The sequence below is a fragment of the Rhineura floridana genome, chromosome 3 (assembly GCF_030035675.1).
Source record: "Rhineura floridana isolate rRhiFlo1 chromosome 3, rRhiFlo1.hap2, whole genome shotgun sequence".
NCBI classification, from domain to species: Eukaryota; Metazoa; Chordata; class Lepidosauria; order Squamata; family Rhineuridae; genus Rhineura; species Rhineura floridana.
In genome coordinates this window covers 141,169,926-141,187,845 of record NC_084482.1, presented here as the reverse complement: position 1 = coordinate 141,187,845, position 17,920 = coordinate 141,169,926, and the positions used below count along the sequence as shown (strand labels likewise).

The window sequence follows — 17,920 nt, the reverse complement described above, 5'->3', positions numbered from 1 at the left end:
TTTGCTAGGACTCAGTGCAGCTCATGCATGTAACACTAGATCATGGTTTATTGTTATGTGTGTGAACACAGTCACTGAGTGCTGTTGGTGACACTGTCTCTCCCTCATCAATTTCATTTAAACAATAAACTATTTTTAACTTACTGTGCTGCTAAACTGTATCAAAATATCTTTTCCTTGACTAATTTCCAAGTGTTTCTATGCAAGGTGCTTCCAAGTTACCAAATGGCACCATTTACATTGTGGACCCAGGATACTTAGGTTGGTATTGGATGTTCAGTATGAATCTGTCAGTTTTTCTTGTGAACTTCAGAAAAAATAAAATAACTTCTTGCATTTTTCTAGAAATCATAGCTAAATAACCTCATGTGTCAATTTATACTATATTGTGTTGTACATTTAATATGATTCATATCTCCATGGGTGGCTGATGGCTGGCCTTGAAATTTGCATGGCCATAATTATATTACACTAGTTCAGATTCTCAAATATCTCATTTTCAATAAATTTACAAATGTGTGAGCAGTTAAACATTAAGCTTACCATTTGCAAATCCATAAACTACTTGTTTGTGTTTATTTTGTGGTTCCTCATGTTTCTAAGCCCTTTCCCCACTTTTCATCAAATGTCCTTCATTGGGTCTAAGCATTTCTGTGGGCCTAGTACAAACATGTGATATGTCCTTTTTATTTTGAAAAAAATTGAGGATTGATTGGTATCCTTTAGCTTCTTATAGTTCACTTTACTCAAGGTTCTTGTGTTTCTAGCTGTAATTAATATACATACAGTAGAACCTTACTATAACACAGCTTGCTGAACCATGGATTCGGATATATTGCTGGAAATGACAATGTTCCTTGTGTAAAATACTGTTTGCAGAAAGTGGCTTTCGTTATAACATGGAAGCCCTATAACGTGGGCGCATCCTTTGTCTCCCGACCCACGCATAATAGCGAGGTTCTGCTGTATGTGCCATGCTGCCACTCTGGGAGTCCTTTTGGACTCACCGGTAAGATAATAAAAGTTGAAATAAAATAATAAAAATAAAATAAATTACTTCAGTGACCAAATGTGATGATTGCTATATTTTTAATGCGGCAAACTCCAGCTCCCTAGTTGAATTTTAGAAGCCTTTTTTAAATATAGTGTTTTATAGAAAATTAAATTATTCTGATAGCTGTTTATCAAATATGTATTCCTATATAGTATGATTTTCATTGTTTTTGTGCTTTGTAGGATTTTCAATTCATCCTGCTGACAAGTGGGTCCTGGAAACAGAGAGGCTCTATGAAATCATTGTTGAAGTGTATGATAAATCAAGTAATAAGGTGCATTTATCTGAAGTAAGTGAAATATTATACCCTTATGTGTGGTGAGTGAATGGCTTCAGTTTGAATGGGGTCGCTTCTGCATGCATAGGGTTTCCTCCATGGGGATAAGAACTCAGGAAACACTACATGCATACCAGTGGTCCCCTTCAGACTAATGGCAATTATTTATCACCAAGAGTGAATGTGAGTGGCTGGCTGGTACATAGGCACTGAGGGATAGGGATAGCTCCACAAATTCTCACTGGCTCCTTCCCACATTTGGAACCCTCAATACCCTTGCCTGAATATGGCTAGTGAAATAGCAGAAATTACAGGAATTACAGATATTAAATTATAATTGAAGTCAAGACAGGAAACACCACAAGAACAAATACAGGCAGGCTTTAAACTGGTGATTGAAAGCAATAAATTTCATGGGCCTACCACATCCTCTCTTATTTCTATCAATGGTGACTAGCCATGATGGCTGTGCTCTGCCACCATAGTCAGAGACAGTATGCTTCTGAAAACCAGTTGCCAGAAGCCGCAGAAGGCGAGAGTGCTCTTACATGCAGCTCCTGCTTGCACATGGGCATCTGGTTGGCCACTGAGAACAGGATGCTGGACTAGATGACCGACTGGCCTGCTCCAGCAGGCTCTTATTTTTGCTTTTGTTTTATCAAGTCAGGGCACTTATCCTTTTGTGTCTTTAACAGCAGGCTGACATGTTTAGATTAAGTCAGTTAATTTTTCTTGTGTGTGTCAGGCTGCTATTAAAATGCTAGAGCAGGGCAAGTACAAAAAAACAAGTCATACTAACTGAAATGCAAGATTCCACATCCCTCAAGCAGAAATCATAGAATCATTAGTGGAGTTGGAAGGGGCCTATAAGGCCATCAAGTCCAACTCCCTGCTCAATGCAGGAATCCAAATCAAAGCATTCTCAATAGATGGCTGTCCAGATGCCTTTTGAATATCTCCATTGTTGGAGAGGCCACTACCTCTCTAGATAATTGGTTCCATTGTTGAATGGATCTAACAGGAAGTTTTTGCTGATGTTCAGTCGAAAGCTGGCTTCCTGCAACTTGAGCCCATTATTCTGTGTCCTGCCCTCTGGGATGATCAAGAAGAGATCCTGGCCCTTCTCTGTGTGGCAACCTTCCATGTACTTGAAGAGTGCTATCATATCTCCCCTCAGTCTTCTCTTCTCCAAGCTAAACATCCCCAGTTCTTTCAGTCTCTCCTCATAGGGCTTTGTTTCCAATCACCTGATCATCCTGTTGCCCTCCTCTGAACCTGTTCCAGTTTGTCTGCATCCTTCTTGAAGCGTGGAGACCAGAACTGGACGCAGTACTCAAGATGAGGCTTAATCAGTGCTGAATATAGGGGAACTAATACTTCACGCCATTTGGAAACTATACTTCTGTTAATGCAGCCTAAAATAGCATTTGCCTTTTTTGCAGCCACATCACACTGTTGGCTCATATTCAGCTTGTGATCAACAACAATTCCAAGATCCTTCTCACATGTCGTATTGCTGAGCCAAGTATCCCCCCATCTTATAGCTGTGCATTTGGTTTCTTTTTCCTAAGTGTAGAACTCTGCATTTATCCCTGTTGAATATCATTTTGTTGTTTTCAGCCCAATGCTGCAGCCTATCAAGATCCCTTTAAATTTTGTTTCTGTCTTCCACGGTATTAGCTGTGCCTGCCAATTTTGTATCATCTGCAAATTTGATAAACATGCTCTGTACCTCCTCATCCAAGTCGTTAATAAAAATGTTGAAGAGCACTGGGCCCAGGACCGAGCCCTGTGGTACCCCACTTGTTACTTCTGCCCAGTTTGAGAAGGAACCATTGATAAGCACTCTTTGAGTACGATTCTGGAGTCAACTGTGGATCCACCTGATAGTTGTTCCATCCAGCCCACATTTAGCTAGCTTGCTAATCAGAATATCAAGGGGGACTCTGTTGAAAGCTTTGCTGAAGTTAAGATACATTATGTCCACTGCATTCCCACAGACTACAAGGGAGGTTACCCGATCAAAAAACAAGATAAGATTAGTTTGGCAGGATTTGTTCTTCAGCCAGTTCCTTCAAAACTCTAGGATACCGATTTGAACTTGTTTATTTTTATGTATTTATTATTTGATTTATATCCTGCCCTTCCTCCCAGCAGGAGCCCAGTGATTTGTTCAAAGTGATTAGGTATTCGTTAACCGTTTGTCTATCAATCTCAAGCTCCAGTCCTGCCCCTTCCACTTCATGTTTCCTGGGATGGTCATGACCCTTATTTGGGAGAAGACTGAGCCAAAGTAGGAATCAAACACTTCTGCCTTTTCTTTGTCATCTGTTATCATTTTACCATCCTCACTGAGTAGCTTTCTTTTCTCTGTCTTTTACTATGGACATAGAGCCAGTGTGGTGTAGTGGTTAAGGTGCTGGACTATGACCTGGGAGACCAGGGTTCGAATCCCCACATAGCCATGAAGCTCGCTGGGTGACCTTGGGCCAGTCACTGCCTCTCAGCCTCAGAGAAAGGCAATGGTAAACCCCCTCTGAATACCATTTATCATGAAAAATCTATTCATAGGGTTATCATAAGTTGGAATCAACTTGAAGGCAGTCCATTTCCTTTTTTTTTTTTACTATGGACGAACCAGAAGAAAGCTTTTTTGTTGCTTTTAGCATCTCTCTCTATAAACAACATACTGAAGTTTATTACGATATTTAAAGTTAAAGGTTGATGGTGGAGTTTACAAGCCTGGTAACAGGTCTTTGACTAGGGCAATAGATATTTTGCTGAGGAAGAATGTTTCTGCTACTAATTCCATGCCAATCCTCCCACTTAGGAATGATTGGAGGGGCTTTTCTTTACAGGGGCCTCTTCAGATTTAGCTGATGCTGTGGCCATAGGATACACATTTGTGCTTTCCGTCTGGGTAGTGCACCGAGTGTATAAATGTGGGCTGAGACTGGCAAATTGGAATATTACTGCTTTTTTTTTTTTTTAAAGTATTTTTTGAAAATTACAATACATCAAATTATTTTCTATCACAAAATTAGAAATATATATTGGGTTTGAATTCAGAAACTTCTTGCATGAGCAGAAGAATGCTTCCACTTGTGCCAGGTAGCCCTGCTAAATTGCTTTGATTTCCCTGTCCTCCAATCGCCATCCCCCATGTCCTTTCCCACGGAATTCCAGAGACCTTTGATCCTCAATAATAGCTTGGGTGTGTGTGTGCAGTGAATTGTAGTTGGCACAAGGAGTTAGAAAATCCCTGTTTAATGAGTGAAATTCTGTTCGATCTTCTCCAGATCCATTCCATTATATTACTACTACGTCATATATTAATCTGTGTTTTATTCAGAGTATGTTCTCATATGTCCTGTAATCACCCTCATTTTTTTTATTTCAGAATCTCAGAATTGATATGTACTTGTCAAAAGAATACTTCAAGGTTCTTTGGTCCTCTCTGAATGGTTCATATCATCATGTGAAAGCGATAAAGGAGGGGCACATCGTTATTAGTGCGTCTTTAACATCTATAGTGGATCAGGTATGTCTGTGTAAAGAGAATCATTTTAATTTGCATTTGTTTCAGGCTGAAGCATTGTACCTGAATGGAGAATAACTAACAGCAAATATGATATATTGAGTTTCAGCAAAGGCAATAGAAATTAACTTCTTTTAATAGCAATTGAGAAGCACTTTACAGTTATAAGCATATTTATTTGAAAATGTTCCCCTGATTTCAAAAGGATCTCCTTTCAAGTAATTGTCTTTACAAATGCAAGCTTGCAAGATATTCCTAATTGAAAGTAAGTCTTGTTGAAATCAATGAGACATTCTGAAATCACTGGGACATATTTCCAAATACTAAAACTTTTTCTGAACTGTACTGTTTCAGTCTGAAGGCAGGAGTTGTTCTGCCATGATGAAAATGCCCACTGTACACACAGAAAATAACATGTCTGGTAGAATACTAGGTTGCCTCTACCTCCTAACATGATATTTTGTATATGCCAGGAGTTAGTTTTTTCTTCTTGTTATTCTCTCCCATAGGCTGGGCTCCTACTGGGAGGAAGGGTGGGATATAAATCTAATAAATAAATAATAGAGGAGCAGTCAAACAACTAAGGAAATTCCTGTAAAACATTTACCAATTAATTTAGTAAGTTGTATAAATTGAGCTTCTATAATTAACAAAACACGAGGAAGGGCTTCAAAGTTAACTTCCTATAGACTGGCCCCACTTTGCAGGCTTTGAAGTCCTTTCTGGTGTTTTTTCTATATTGGGGCAGAAAGGAATATCCCTGTATTGACCATTGTTTAACTGCCTATAGTCACATACTTGACATTTATCATTTGATTGCCTAAACAGGTTGGTAGGAAATGATTTGGGTTTTAAGGGACAATGGGCAATAGATCACCCCCTCCCAAGCTCACCTGCTATTTCATGGATGATGAGTAAACAATGGCTACTAGTCATGATGAGTGTGTACTGCTTCCAGTATCGGAGGCATCCCTCTGAATACTAGCTGTTAAAGAACACAAGTGGGGAGAGTGCTGTTGCATCTTGTTGGTCACTGTAAGAACAAGATGCAGGAATAGATGGCCCTTTGGTCTGATCCAACAGGGTTCTTCTTATGTTCTTAATCTAATATATTTTATGGCAATCTTTAGCCAGTTTTAATGTATAGATAGTTAGAAGATCAAACTGTATTTAAAAAGAAGCTTCTCTAACTAATAAAAGCACATGTACTTCTTTGGTGTTCCATGTCATGTTCTTTTCCATTCTGTGTAAGATTTGGAGTCCATAATGAGCATTCTTCTTCAGTTTCATATACATGGATTCCTTATCACCAGACATCTGATATTTGTTACAAACAACTTATGAAGTTTTCTTCACACTTAAACAACTTGGGTACCCAAAAGGAAATGTTAAAAACAATATAGTTAAATTTGCAATATGTTTCTAAACTACTAGTGATCAAGTCCCTACTAGCAGTCTGGATGTGAGAATATTCATGGCTATACCACCATGTCAAGGTCTGGAATCAAAATAATTGATTCCAAAATATCTGACTAGAAAGTTCACACATGGAATAAAAGAACACCTCTTTGGCTAATGAGCCACTCAAGGCTGCAGATCCTGGCAGCCATGCATGGTTGTAAGCTGATTTACCTGGAACAATTGTCTAGGGAGTTGTTTCTTGGCTTAGAATGTCAGTACTTCTGGGAACAGGTAAGCAACTCAAGAAAGTAGTTTTCAAGAAATACACCTCTTTCCTGTTTGATGTTTAGTGAATGTGGCCTGATCAAAGTGTGGAGAGTGATAGAGAGTTAAATAAGGAGAATGACTTGCTTTACAAGGTTGTAAGAATTACAACTAGATAATAAGGTGAAGCCCTTTAATTGAAAGTGGTGTAAAAATGTTTGCTGCTGCTGCTGCTACTGCTGCTACTACTACTACTACTACTAATCCTAGATGGGAGATAGTTATGTTCAGTAATTTCACTGGATCTGCTTTGAATATTTTATTTATTTATTTTATTAAATTTATATCCCTCCCTTGCTCCCAGAAGGAGCCCATATGAATAATTTTGGCTACAACCCTATTATCCTAAGCATACATACTTGGAGTTGAAGTAAGTTCCACTGAATATGATTGGGCCTTTGGACTGGGATCTATATATTCATGTTGACAATTAGGAGTGTGTCAGAAAAAATAATATGTGAAGCAACCGTAAGATTCTCCTGGCTTTTCATCTTTTAAGTTTTGGACAGACTTTGTGAAATAAACACAGTGCTTAATTATTGCATAATTTATTTTAATAGGATGGAGGTGTTCACACACTGCGTGTTCCTGTACAGAACCAGCAAGAAGTAGACATTTATGTCCGCATTGCTCTTTCACCAAGCATTTTGACATTTCCATGGCAGCCAAAAGCAGGAGCCTATCAGTACACAATAAAGGTAAGTACTGAAAGCCATCTAAATGCAGAAAACAGTCTGCTTAGCTATTGGATATTTTATGACTCTATTGTATGTTACTAACTTTTAAGGCTGCAACCCTCTTTCTATTAGAAAATGGAATATCGTTACTATCCTACTGCAATTTGACACCTGCTGTTTTAAAAGCTGCATTTTTATGGCACACTCTTATGATTAAAGAGCCTTCCTTTTAAACTAAGTATGATTGCAGAACATAACTTGAGGTGGTAGAAAATGACAAATGGAAAACAAATAAAAATGCTCATGGTTTATTGCATGTCCCATAAGTTAGCAGCTATGTTGCCTGCCAAAAAAGAGAAGAATGAGCATCTCCTTAGAGCACTGGCATTGACATACTTCACTTCCTCTGTTTCATTCACTATTGCGGTAACATTATTAGAAGGCAAAGGCCATGGCTTTATTTATAGTAAATCTTCCAACCATGACTTTTTCTGCACTTTTCATGCTTTCTCCTTTTCTAGTGAATAAGGTTAACCAAAACCATCTTTTCTTTGAAATTTCTTGGGGAAAACAAATTCTGTTATGGAAGCAATCGTTGTTGTTTATGGGTAACTCAGAGGTGTCAGAGCCTTTGAGATTGTTTACATTTTTTTATTCTCTTTTGTATAAGAAACTATTTTACTTGAAAAGAGGTGTCTATGTGGAAAATGCCAAGCTGTTTGGGTTGTTGACATATAAAGACTCTGAAGCCTGATGTTCTTTTCTGGTTAAGCAGCCTGGTTAAAGATTGGAGAAATTAAGTTGTTGGGTTAGATTGTGCTCAAGGGATGCTCTGGCAGATGAGAGAGGGAGGAGGAACCTTTTGTCAATTCCCCTTCCTCCCCCACAGCCACCAGCCTGCATTCTAACTGTTATAGAGGGTTAGTGACCTCCAGAACTGTGTGGGAGGTGGCACTGGGGGATGAGGTGGGAGGGAGAATTGACAGTCTCTCCAAACTCCAGAAGAGTATGACAGATGGTAGGGTTCCGTGGCAGTGTTGTGGCTTGGCCCTTATTCAGTATTTTCAATATGTTTGATTATTTGGATAGTGCAATCTGGGATTTTTAAACTTTTGTTTCTACTTAGAATAATTGTTTGACAACTCACATTGGAGCAGCTCGCATGGAAGTTGCACACTTTCGGAAAAATGATAGGCAGTTTGATATGGGGAGATAGTATGGCAGGATTTGTCAGCTAGCAGTGGCTGATAAATTAACACAGAAATGCAAACTGCTAGGGGTGAAATTGAGTGGGACGCTTTTTGCTGAAGACTCAATGTCCTTTCCTACATTAATTCTAACCATGGGGAACCCAGACCTCACCCCCCCTTCTCTGCCCCAGCTCAGAGGTCCTTTCAGAGAAACTCTTTGGCATACCTGGGACTTTATGCCCTTGGTAACACACTGTTTGCTCTTTCTGCTTGCTTGAAGAAAATGTATGAGGCACGGTCTTTGTACAGCATTTCTCCTGTAACACTGGGTGGGATGTGCATGTTTGTGATGTTACTGTTGTGGTTGTCATTGTTCTTTTTTCTATTTTTTTTAAATAATGATTCTATACAAATTCTTTCTGATTGTATTGCCCTTCTGCATGTGCAGCTCTCTGCACACAGAAAGGAGGCTGACCAGAGGAGAGGACTGGTAGAAAGCTATTTTGCATGTTGAAGAAGTGTAAGGGTGATGGGAAGATTTGAAAGATGGGGGGTACCAAATAGTGCCCTTACTGTTTCTCTCTTTGTTGTAATTATGCATATCAAACTGCTATTGATGACATGTTTCTTGTGGTAGTGGGGAAACTGTGCTTCTACATTTTAACGCAGCTATGAGCTGAAACAGATGGTGTACATCTCCGATATCCATAGCATACAGAGCTATCCTACTGTTTGATGTGTGAGGTCATTCATCTTTCCATAGTCACAAGCTTTAAAAACAGAGTTAACTGCATCTTCATGTTCAAGCCATAAAAATGAAATAAACTTAAATTTCTGAAGATTTACTTAAACGTTTTTTTAAAAGGAAGACTTCAGTCTGATGACATGTATTTTTTAGCTGCTGAGTCCTTGGAGGGGCTAAGGATGTTATGTGCAAAAGAATTCAGACCTCTGTGAGACCCATAGTAAAAACAGGCACTCTTCATTGTTGTCAGTGATTGGCTTCTGATGAATTTCTGAAGCAATTTATACACTCAGCTAACCTTCCCTTAAGGCTAAAAATAAAGACATGATGACAGCAATAAATCAATTTTCTATGCCCCCTTTTGCCTTTAATACTTTTCAGCAGTTCCCATTGGTAGAAAAACACTTTCAGCAGTACACAGGTTAGCTGCACTGAGACTTAAAATCATTCAGTTGGCTGTCTCTAGCTTTCAATAAAAGGGAATTAATCCGAGCACTTAAAAATGCAGCAATCCTATAAGCTGGGCCTCTTGTGTGCTGACTTGTGAAATGATATGCTGACTACGTGCACTATTAATCACTGAAGTATCTCTCAATATCAACATTTTTGCAAGAGATGAAGAACCAGAGGGGAGAAAAGTGTCTATGGCCATTATAACTATGGATGAAACATCTTTGTGGAAGGAAATAGGAGATTGAAATATGGATCCGTGGTGTTCCCAGTTTAGCAGAAAAATGTTTCTCTCTGAATATTTGGCTAGCGATTGTAGACTAGACAAATCTCTTTAATTTGTTTGAGTAATTTGTAGAATGGCTGATTTAGAGGTATATATGAGAGTCAGTAATAAAATGAATATATAAAGATTCCGTTATGTTTTTCATTTATGATCTAGGCTCATGGTGGAAGTGGTAATTTTACTTGGTCCTCATCTAACCAAAATGTTGCTACAGTAACGGTCAAGGGAGTAATGACTACAGGAAATGAGATTGGTGTCAGTATTATACGTGCCAGTGACGTTCAGAATTCATTACATTATGGGGAAATGAAGGTAAGTAATACTTACTTTGCTCCTCCCTCTAAGAAGGGCCTTATCAGAAGCTGCAGAGAAGGCATGCTGTGCTATCAGTCAAGAAGCAGAAGAGTTCCTCTCATGACTCTTTCTGCGCTTAGGGAGTTCTACTTGTGGGCTTCAGAGCAGACAGGAAATGTTGGACATCTTTTCACTTCTCTCACAAGAGGGCTTCCCTAGATGAATTATTTATGTTTGTTAAGCAACCACAGCCTGAACTGAGTATTTAAACCTAACTAAAATATTGCAGAAGTCATTTTTTATGCATAGTACTGTACAAGTACTGTACTGTACTTTAGGATACCATGATCAATGGTATCAAAGGCCGTCGAGAGGTCCAGCAGCACCAACAGGGAGGCACTCCCCCTGTCTGATGCCCGGCGTAGGTCATCAGGCAGGGCACCAGGGCAGTCTCTGTCCCATGACCAGGCCTGAAGCCTGATTGAAAAGGGTCTAGATAATCCGATTCCTCCAGGAAAACTTGGAGTTGAGCCGCCGCCACCCTCTCAATCACCTTGCCAAGAAAGGGGAGATTAGAGACTGGCTGGAAGTTAAGATCCGCAGGATCTAGTGAAGGCTTTTTTAACAAAGGTCTAATCACAACCTCCTTCAACAATGTTGGCATAGAGCATTCCCTTAGGGAGGTGTTAATCGGATATGTCAACCAACCAGCTACTCCCAATCTGGCAGATTTAATTAGCCAGGATGGGCAAGGATCAAGCAAGAAGGTAGTGGCCCTCATTTCTCCCAGAATCCTGTCCACATCCTCAGGCTTTACAAGCTGAAAAGTATCCATGGAAAAATGACCAGAGGGAGCAACGGGGACATCTGGCACAACTGTAATTAACGAGGAGTCCAAGTCAATCCGAATGCGAGCAATTTTATCTGCGAAGTGCCTCGCAAACATTTCACAGTGAACAACTGATGGTTCAGAGTCTGCTTTGGGGGCAGATCCCAAAAGACCCTGGACCACCCGAAAAAGCATTGCCAGATACACAGCTCTTATAAGCCCCAGAAGTCCACCATCCAACTGCCTGCAACCTTGCTTGAGAAAACCCAAGACCTGCTGCCGTAGAAGCAGCTCCAATCCTAAAGAATGGGTCCCAGACCCTGAGGGGTCCACTCCTAGACCCTGCAAGGCCTGCTTCGTGAGTGCCCAGAACTGATACTTTGTGAGGGGAGACCCTTCCTTGTGAATAAACAAATATCCAATCCCTGCTCCCCTGGCACTAAGAAAGACTTGTAAAGCCCACACTGGGCAGAGGTTCAGCATCGAGGAAGAGGCTAAATCCACAGTTTGACCCCTGTACCTCTGATCAGTCTTGGAACTACTCAGCCTAATGTAGGCACAACCCCCATCCATGCTGACATCCGACAGCAGGAGGGCGCGCTGGGTAGGGTTCAGCTTGGCCCCAGCTACCACTTCCCCTATCCGAAATGCCCCCCAAAACAACATGAGGGCCGCTGCTTGGAACAACTGGACCTCATAGCTCAATGAGCATACCTTTGTCCACTGGCCCACCATACCCATCAAAAGGTCTGGTGACAAAGGTCGTTGGGGATCAGGGTTAGTGGGGCGTTCTCTAGCCCACCCAGCCAGCATATGACGGACCTGAAAATCCCCTGAATAGTCTAAAAAACCCTCAGCTTTGGCCAGAAAGGAAAGCTCCACCAGCTTACCTTGAAGCGCTTGGACTGACAGGCCTCTCTTCCTGCCATCCACCAGGGGTTCCAGCAGGTGACTCACTGGAATAGGTGTATAGCCCCTGCTGGCCCAGAACTCCTGAATCGCCCTACCTGCTCTCTGATAACTGGCGAGCATGCTGGGGGCAATGGAAAGGCTTATGGCACTCTCCGACTCCATTCTCCAATCTCCCAAATCACGGGGGGCATGGCTTCTGGCTGAGCCCTGGCCAGCAGCACCAGCTGATGAAAACAGTCCATCTGGTTCCATGACAGAGCATCAGCAACACTATTGTCAATGCCTGGAACATGCCGTGCCTGGAAAACGTAAGCATTGGAGAACAAAAGACCAGATGAGGCCCATAACCCTGGTGTTCTTGGATGTAAGAGAATTGATAACATGGACTGTAGCCATGTTATCACACCAGAAATGGACCATAGAGTTCCGCAGCCTCTCAGCCCACAAGTAGACCGCCACCCCTATCAGGAAAAACTCCAGAAAGGTCAGATCCTTGGTCAGTCCATCCTGAATCCGTGTCTGCAGCCAACGCCCATTATACCAGGAAGACCCAAAAACTACCCCAAATCCAAAAGCCCCTGATGCATCAGATTGGACTTGAAGTTCCGCCTCCAGGAGCCGGTCCTGCCTCCAAAAGGATACTCAGTTGAAATCCTGCAGGAAGGAGGACCACACTGCCAGGTTGGCACACAACGCAGCCGTCACCCTGAACCTATGGCGGGGCTGTAAAAGCACCACCATGGCGTTATAAACTCATTGCAAAAATGCCCGATCTAGCGCGACAACCCTGCATGCAGATGTCCAGCCAGCTCCTGGAGGGTAGACAGAAACACCTTCTTGGCCTCCGAAACCTCCCTAATCTTAAATTGGAGGAGGTCAAGCTTCTCCCTGAGCAGCCTACAACACTGTTTCACCGAATCAATCTCAATACCCAGGAATGTCAGGACAGGGGCTGGGCCTTCTGTCTTTTCAGTGGCTAAGGGAACACCCAGTTCCTTTGCCAGGTCACCAAACTAGGACATCAAATGTTGGCATTCACCAGTGCCTGCCCTACCCGCAAACAGAAAGTCATCCTAATACTGTACCACTGCATTCAAACCCGCTCGCCTTCTGACCGCCCACTCGAAAAAGGAGCTGAAGGGCTCAAAAACTGCGCAAGAAATCAAGCAGCCCATAGGCAATGCTCTGTCCATATAGAATTTGCCCGCAAAGGCAAAGCCCAGCAGCTCAAAGTCTGCAGGGTGGACGGGCAGGAGGCGGAAAGCAGACTTGATGTCATATTTGCCCATAAGTGCCCCTCCACCACAAGCCTGCACCATGCACACTGCAGCATCCAGGGAGGTGCAGTGGACTATACACAAACTGTCTGGTATAAAATCATTAACAGACTGCCCCCACGGGTAGGACAAGTGGTGAATCAATCTAAATTCCCCCACAGCCTTCTTGGGAACAATACCAAGAGGATACACCCTAAGGTTCGGAATGGGGGGTGATTGGAACGGGCCAAGCACCCACCTGGCCTGCACTTCCTTGTCGATCTTCTGTTGGACAACTGCCTCCAAGCCCACTATAGATTTAAGGTTGTGGGACATGAAGGCAGCCTGTGGACCGGTATAGGAAATCTGAAAGCCTAAAGAAAAACCCAGTAACAAAAAACATGTGTCCCCAGCCGCTGGGTAGCCAGCAAACAGGGGCCGTAAAACCTCTAACTTAACCGGGGACGGACCCTTTAACCTGAGCAGCTCTGGGTGGGGGCTGCTTCCTGTTCCCCTGCTGATCCCTGACTCCCCCCCCCTAAACAGCCTGCCCCTGGAGCAGGCCATGCACAAGTGTGCTGCTCCGCAGATGGAACACTCATGCCTGAAACAACACGGGTTGCGAGGACAACCCCCCCCACAGGGAACTGAATTCCCAGCACAGCAGCCGTTGTTGAACCCACTGCCTCGCATTAAAGCAGGGACGGGTAGCGCCGTGTGTGAGGGCAGCAAAACAAGGCAGACATGGCCTGTGAACATGGCCTTCTCGTCACCACCGCTACACAAAGCACCACCAAAATGGCGCCATCCACATGGCCACCTCAGAATGGCTGCCACCGCTCTTGTCCTGCACTACATCTCCCTTCTACTTCCTCATCACGAGCAAAGAGGAGAGAAGGTGTGGCGCGGGCTTAAATAAGCCCCTGGCACTCTGCCCCTCCACGCAGCACGTCGCACACGCATGTTGTGTGCAACACATGACGCTGCCCATTTTAAAAATGGCGACTCTGGCATCACTCCCTAGCTGCAACTATGCCCCACCCACCCAGGCTTCACACAGGCAAGCGGAGCGGGACTTCTAATCAAGAGCTGCTGAAATCCTGCCAAGTTTATGTTGCTTGTTTGTTTTCTAAAAGTTCTTTTGCTAGGGTGTATTTTTCAGGAACATAGTGTCTGTTCCAAAATGAAAACCCATTTACTAAACAGCCAATCTAGGTATAAAAGTAATGTGTTTCAGGAAATATCTTAAGCAAGTATGGCTTACTGTAATTGTTGCATCTGCAATGTCTTTGGAGCAGATAACAGTTTGTTTTCAATCTATTTTAAGTAGTGCATCTATCCTTCCAAAAGAGGTTTAAATGGACATTATACATAGCAGTTTAAATACTGTTGTAATGTTATCCTGCTTGCCAAACTACTACTAAAATTAGATAGAAGTTAGAGTCTCACACTGGATGTATGTACTACATATATACTGTCCCAATATCTCTGTCCCAAATGTACCAATTTTCAGCAAAGGATAGTTGCCTACACAAGGTTCAGAAATGATTTGTTTAATTAAAACTGTACTCTCCGATTCATAATTGCAAGCGCATAGCAACTCACCCTTCATCTCATCTGAACTGGCAGGAGCAAGCATTAAATGAAACAAATGTCATCAGTTTAACAATTTAACTGTCTTTGCTCAAGCTTTGCATCCTGGGTTTGAAGCAGACATCTGTCTGCTGACCTTGATTATCAGGTTATGCAAGTAGTCTATGAGTTTCATGAGGATTACAATTTTAACACCATACCATATGGTCCACAATTTAACCTGAAGCAGTAGACAGATGGCTTGAAAAGTTAGATAGGCTGAACAAAAAGCTTTGATCAAGCAGTTGTTATGAAATGTTGCTATCAATCTGTAACAATTTCTTTAATGATAGCAAGGAATAAAATATGAACATACCATTCAAGCATCTGCTTCTTCCCATATTTGAGTTAGGATCTCCACATGTATATTATAGAAAATATGTGACAGAAGTGAGTTGTCAGTTCAAACACCAGTCACATGCATATTGCACTGTTGTGCACACAGCAAACGTGTTGAGCATTCACTGTGATTCAATGTGATTTATCCTAATTGTATCTTATGTTTACACGTCTGTAACCCCTGTTTATTTCCAGGGAAGTCTAGGATCTTGTGGCAGGTAGAGTTTTTCGCCCCCAGCCAGTTGACTAAACTGAATGTCCTCTGTTGGTGGACCTTTTAGTGACTGGATTTTAGGGATGACATCGCCCTTAGTACACTATTACATCAATGTGAATTGGAAAGAAGGGCACTCAGAAAGAGATGCTACTTTATTCTTACATTTTACCTCTTCATGGCCTCTCTGACACTGGAAGCATTCAAGAGGCAGCTGGACAGCCATCTGTCGGGAATGATTTGATTTGGATTCCTGCATTGAGCAAGGGGTTGGACTCAATGGCCTTATAGGCCCCTTCCAACTCTTACTATTCCATGATTCTATGAGGTGGTCAGAGGACCTTTTCTATTCCCATTTGCATGCCTTTGTGGAATTAATATTCCAGTTTAAAGATTCTTACATGCAGCGGCAGGCTGTGTCTGCACTACTATATGCAAGGATCTCTGCATGGACTGGATGCATTTGGACTGGATGATGATTAAAGTCTTAGGTGTTCAAATGTATTTCATTTTATGATTTCCATTTCTACAAATGGATCTCAGTTTACCTGTTACCAATATCTTGCTAGGAAGTATTGTCATCATCTCTTGCCCAATGAGCCAGAGGTGAAATGAAGACATTGAAATGAGTAGGAATTTCCTCTTTTGGTGATAGAAATTCAGCTTGGGTACTTTCATTGCCAGCATGTTATGAAGAAAGAGCCCCAAACATTTAAATCTCCTTAAGAACAATAGACATTCGACTTAGATTATGCTAGCAAAGATATTAAGGTGTTAGGCCATATTAGTATTATTGTTAATACACAGATTTAACATTTTAACAAAATATCAACATTAGAGATCCTTAGATTTCGTCATGGTGAACTCTCACAGCTGCAGAAATGTAAAGCATAACTACAAAAAATGAATTCAGTAGAAGAAGTTATCCTTGATGGATGTAGTAACTGGTGGATTAGTGGGAAAAGGAAAGATCAAATCAAGTTTATATGGGGCTCTTGACTTGCTTTAAGATCTTCAAAGGAGAAACAACTCTCTGTGTTATGCTGATCTGAGAAATCAGAGATGGGAAAGGTGGAGCCATTATATATCTATCTATCTATATATTTGCACCTCAAAGAAAAAATAAAATTTTACTGTGTGGGAAGTTGAGGAAGAATTTCATGCCTTCCTTAGCAGTTGTTTTGCTCTTCCATTGTCTGCCAAGGTCAGTTGCCCATATGACTTCTTAATGCATAAACAAAACCATACTGAAGGGCTTTGTCCATATCTGCCTTTGGGACAGTCATTGAGTTTCATTGTTTTGTTTTGTGTGGACAAAAAATGCCTAATCTGTGCATGCGCAATCCGGGGTGTATGTGTAAGATATGTGGACTTCAGAGTCTCTGGAGCTTTGCATGATATTTGTGTCATACTCTCTTCTGTCCATAACAGAGTTGCATGTCTGTAAGTCACTCTTTTCACATTATAAATAGGAAATTTTTCAGGTAAAAATGTGATCTTTAGGCAGTTAGATCTAAGGTAAGAGCTACTAAAAACCAGTACCTTCCTTTTGGAATTTCAAATTTTCCTCTTTAGGTTTTGTTCATCTTTGTTCTGGCTGCTGTGTCTTACCACATTATTGTCTTCTAGGTATATGTGACAGAACCTAGTGGCATGGAGTTTGCACCCTGTCGAGTTGAGGCACGTGTGGGTGAAATACTAGAGCTGCCTCTGAAGATTAATGGCCTAATGAAAGAAGAAACCAGTCAGATGGTCACCCTAAGTGATTGTTCACATTTTGATTTAGTTGTCGAGGTTGAGAACCATGGTGTATTCAGTCCATTTCAAGGTGGCTTAAAATGAATTATTTTATTTCAATTTTTAAGATAAATCGAAATTCAAATATGTAATACACTTACTGGCACATCAAGGGTTCTTTTGTGAATAGCAAATGTTTACAAATTACTAATAGGGGTTATATGTACATCAGGGGTTGAGAACTTGTGGCCCTCCAGTTATTATTAAACTACAACTTCCATCATTTCTCACCATTGAAGTCTAGCAACAACTGGAAGGACACAGGTTCCCCATCCCTGAAGTGGAACATCCTCATAATTGGCCTTTTGCTCACTCACTTGGGAAGAATCAGTTGTCTCCAGATGTTAACCACATGGTAAACCACTCAGTAAATTAGCATGTACTTCCTATTCTCAGTTAGATAGTTTTATCTATATCCCACCTTTCTTCCCAGAAGCTCAAAGTGGCATACATGGGGCAGTATGTAAACAGTTTTGTTAGTGCAATGACTTTAGCTACAAAATATTTGCATTTTGCAAATAATTTCTTCCCCCCCCCAAAGCTGCTCTGGGGATTCCCTCAATCCTCCAGAGCATATTGGGGGGGGGCACAAGGAGAGAAAAGGTTGAGGGTTATATTTCACAGCTAAAAGTCATTGCGCTAGTGTAAAGGTTTAATTGAATACCGCTAATGGTTCCCTTCCCCCCATTTTACCTCACAACATCT

At 41.6% G+C, this 17,920-nt stretch overlaps 1 protein-coding gene across 2 annotated transcripts in view; it reads left to right on the top strand.

Annotated features, from left to right (window-relative positions):
- NUP210 (nucleoporin 210) overlaps positions 1 to 17,920 on the top strand; it is a 158,452-nt gene that overhangs the window by 47,588 nt on the left and 92,944 nt on the right. For both annotated transcript variants that reach the window (XM_061618161.1, XM_061618162.1), the window contains exons 8-13: positions 193 to 261; positions 1,237 to 1,343; positions 4,732 to 4,872; positions 7,155 to 7,292; positions 10,099 to 10,254; positions 17,048 to 17,246. In XM_061618161.1, the coding sequence (XP_061474145.1) occupies positions 193 to 261; positions 1,237 to 1,343; positions 4,732 to 4,872; positions 7,155 to 7,292; positions 10,099 to 10,254; positions 17,048 to 17,246 (810 nt within the window). The remainder of the gene's footprint in view (positions 1 to 192; positions 262 to 1,236; positions 1,344 to 4,731; positions 4,873 to 7,154; positions 7,293 to 10,098; positions 10,255 to 17,047; positions 17,247 to 17,920) is intronic.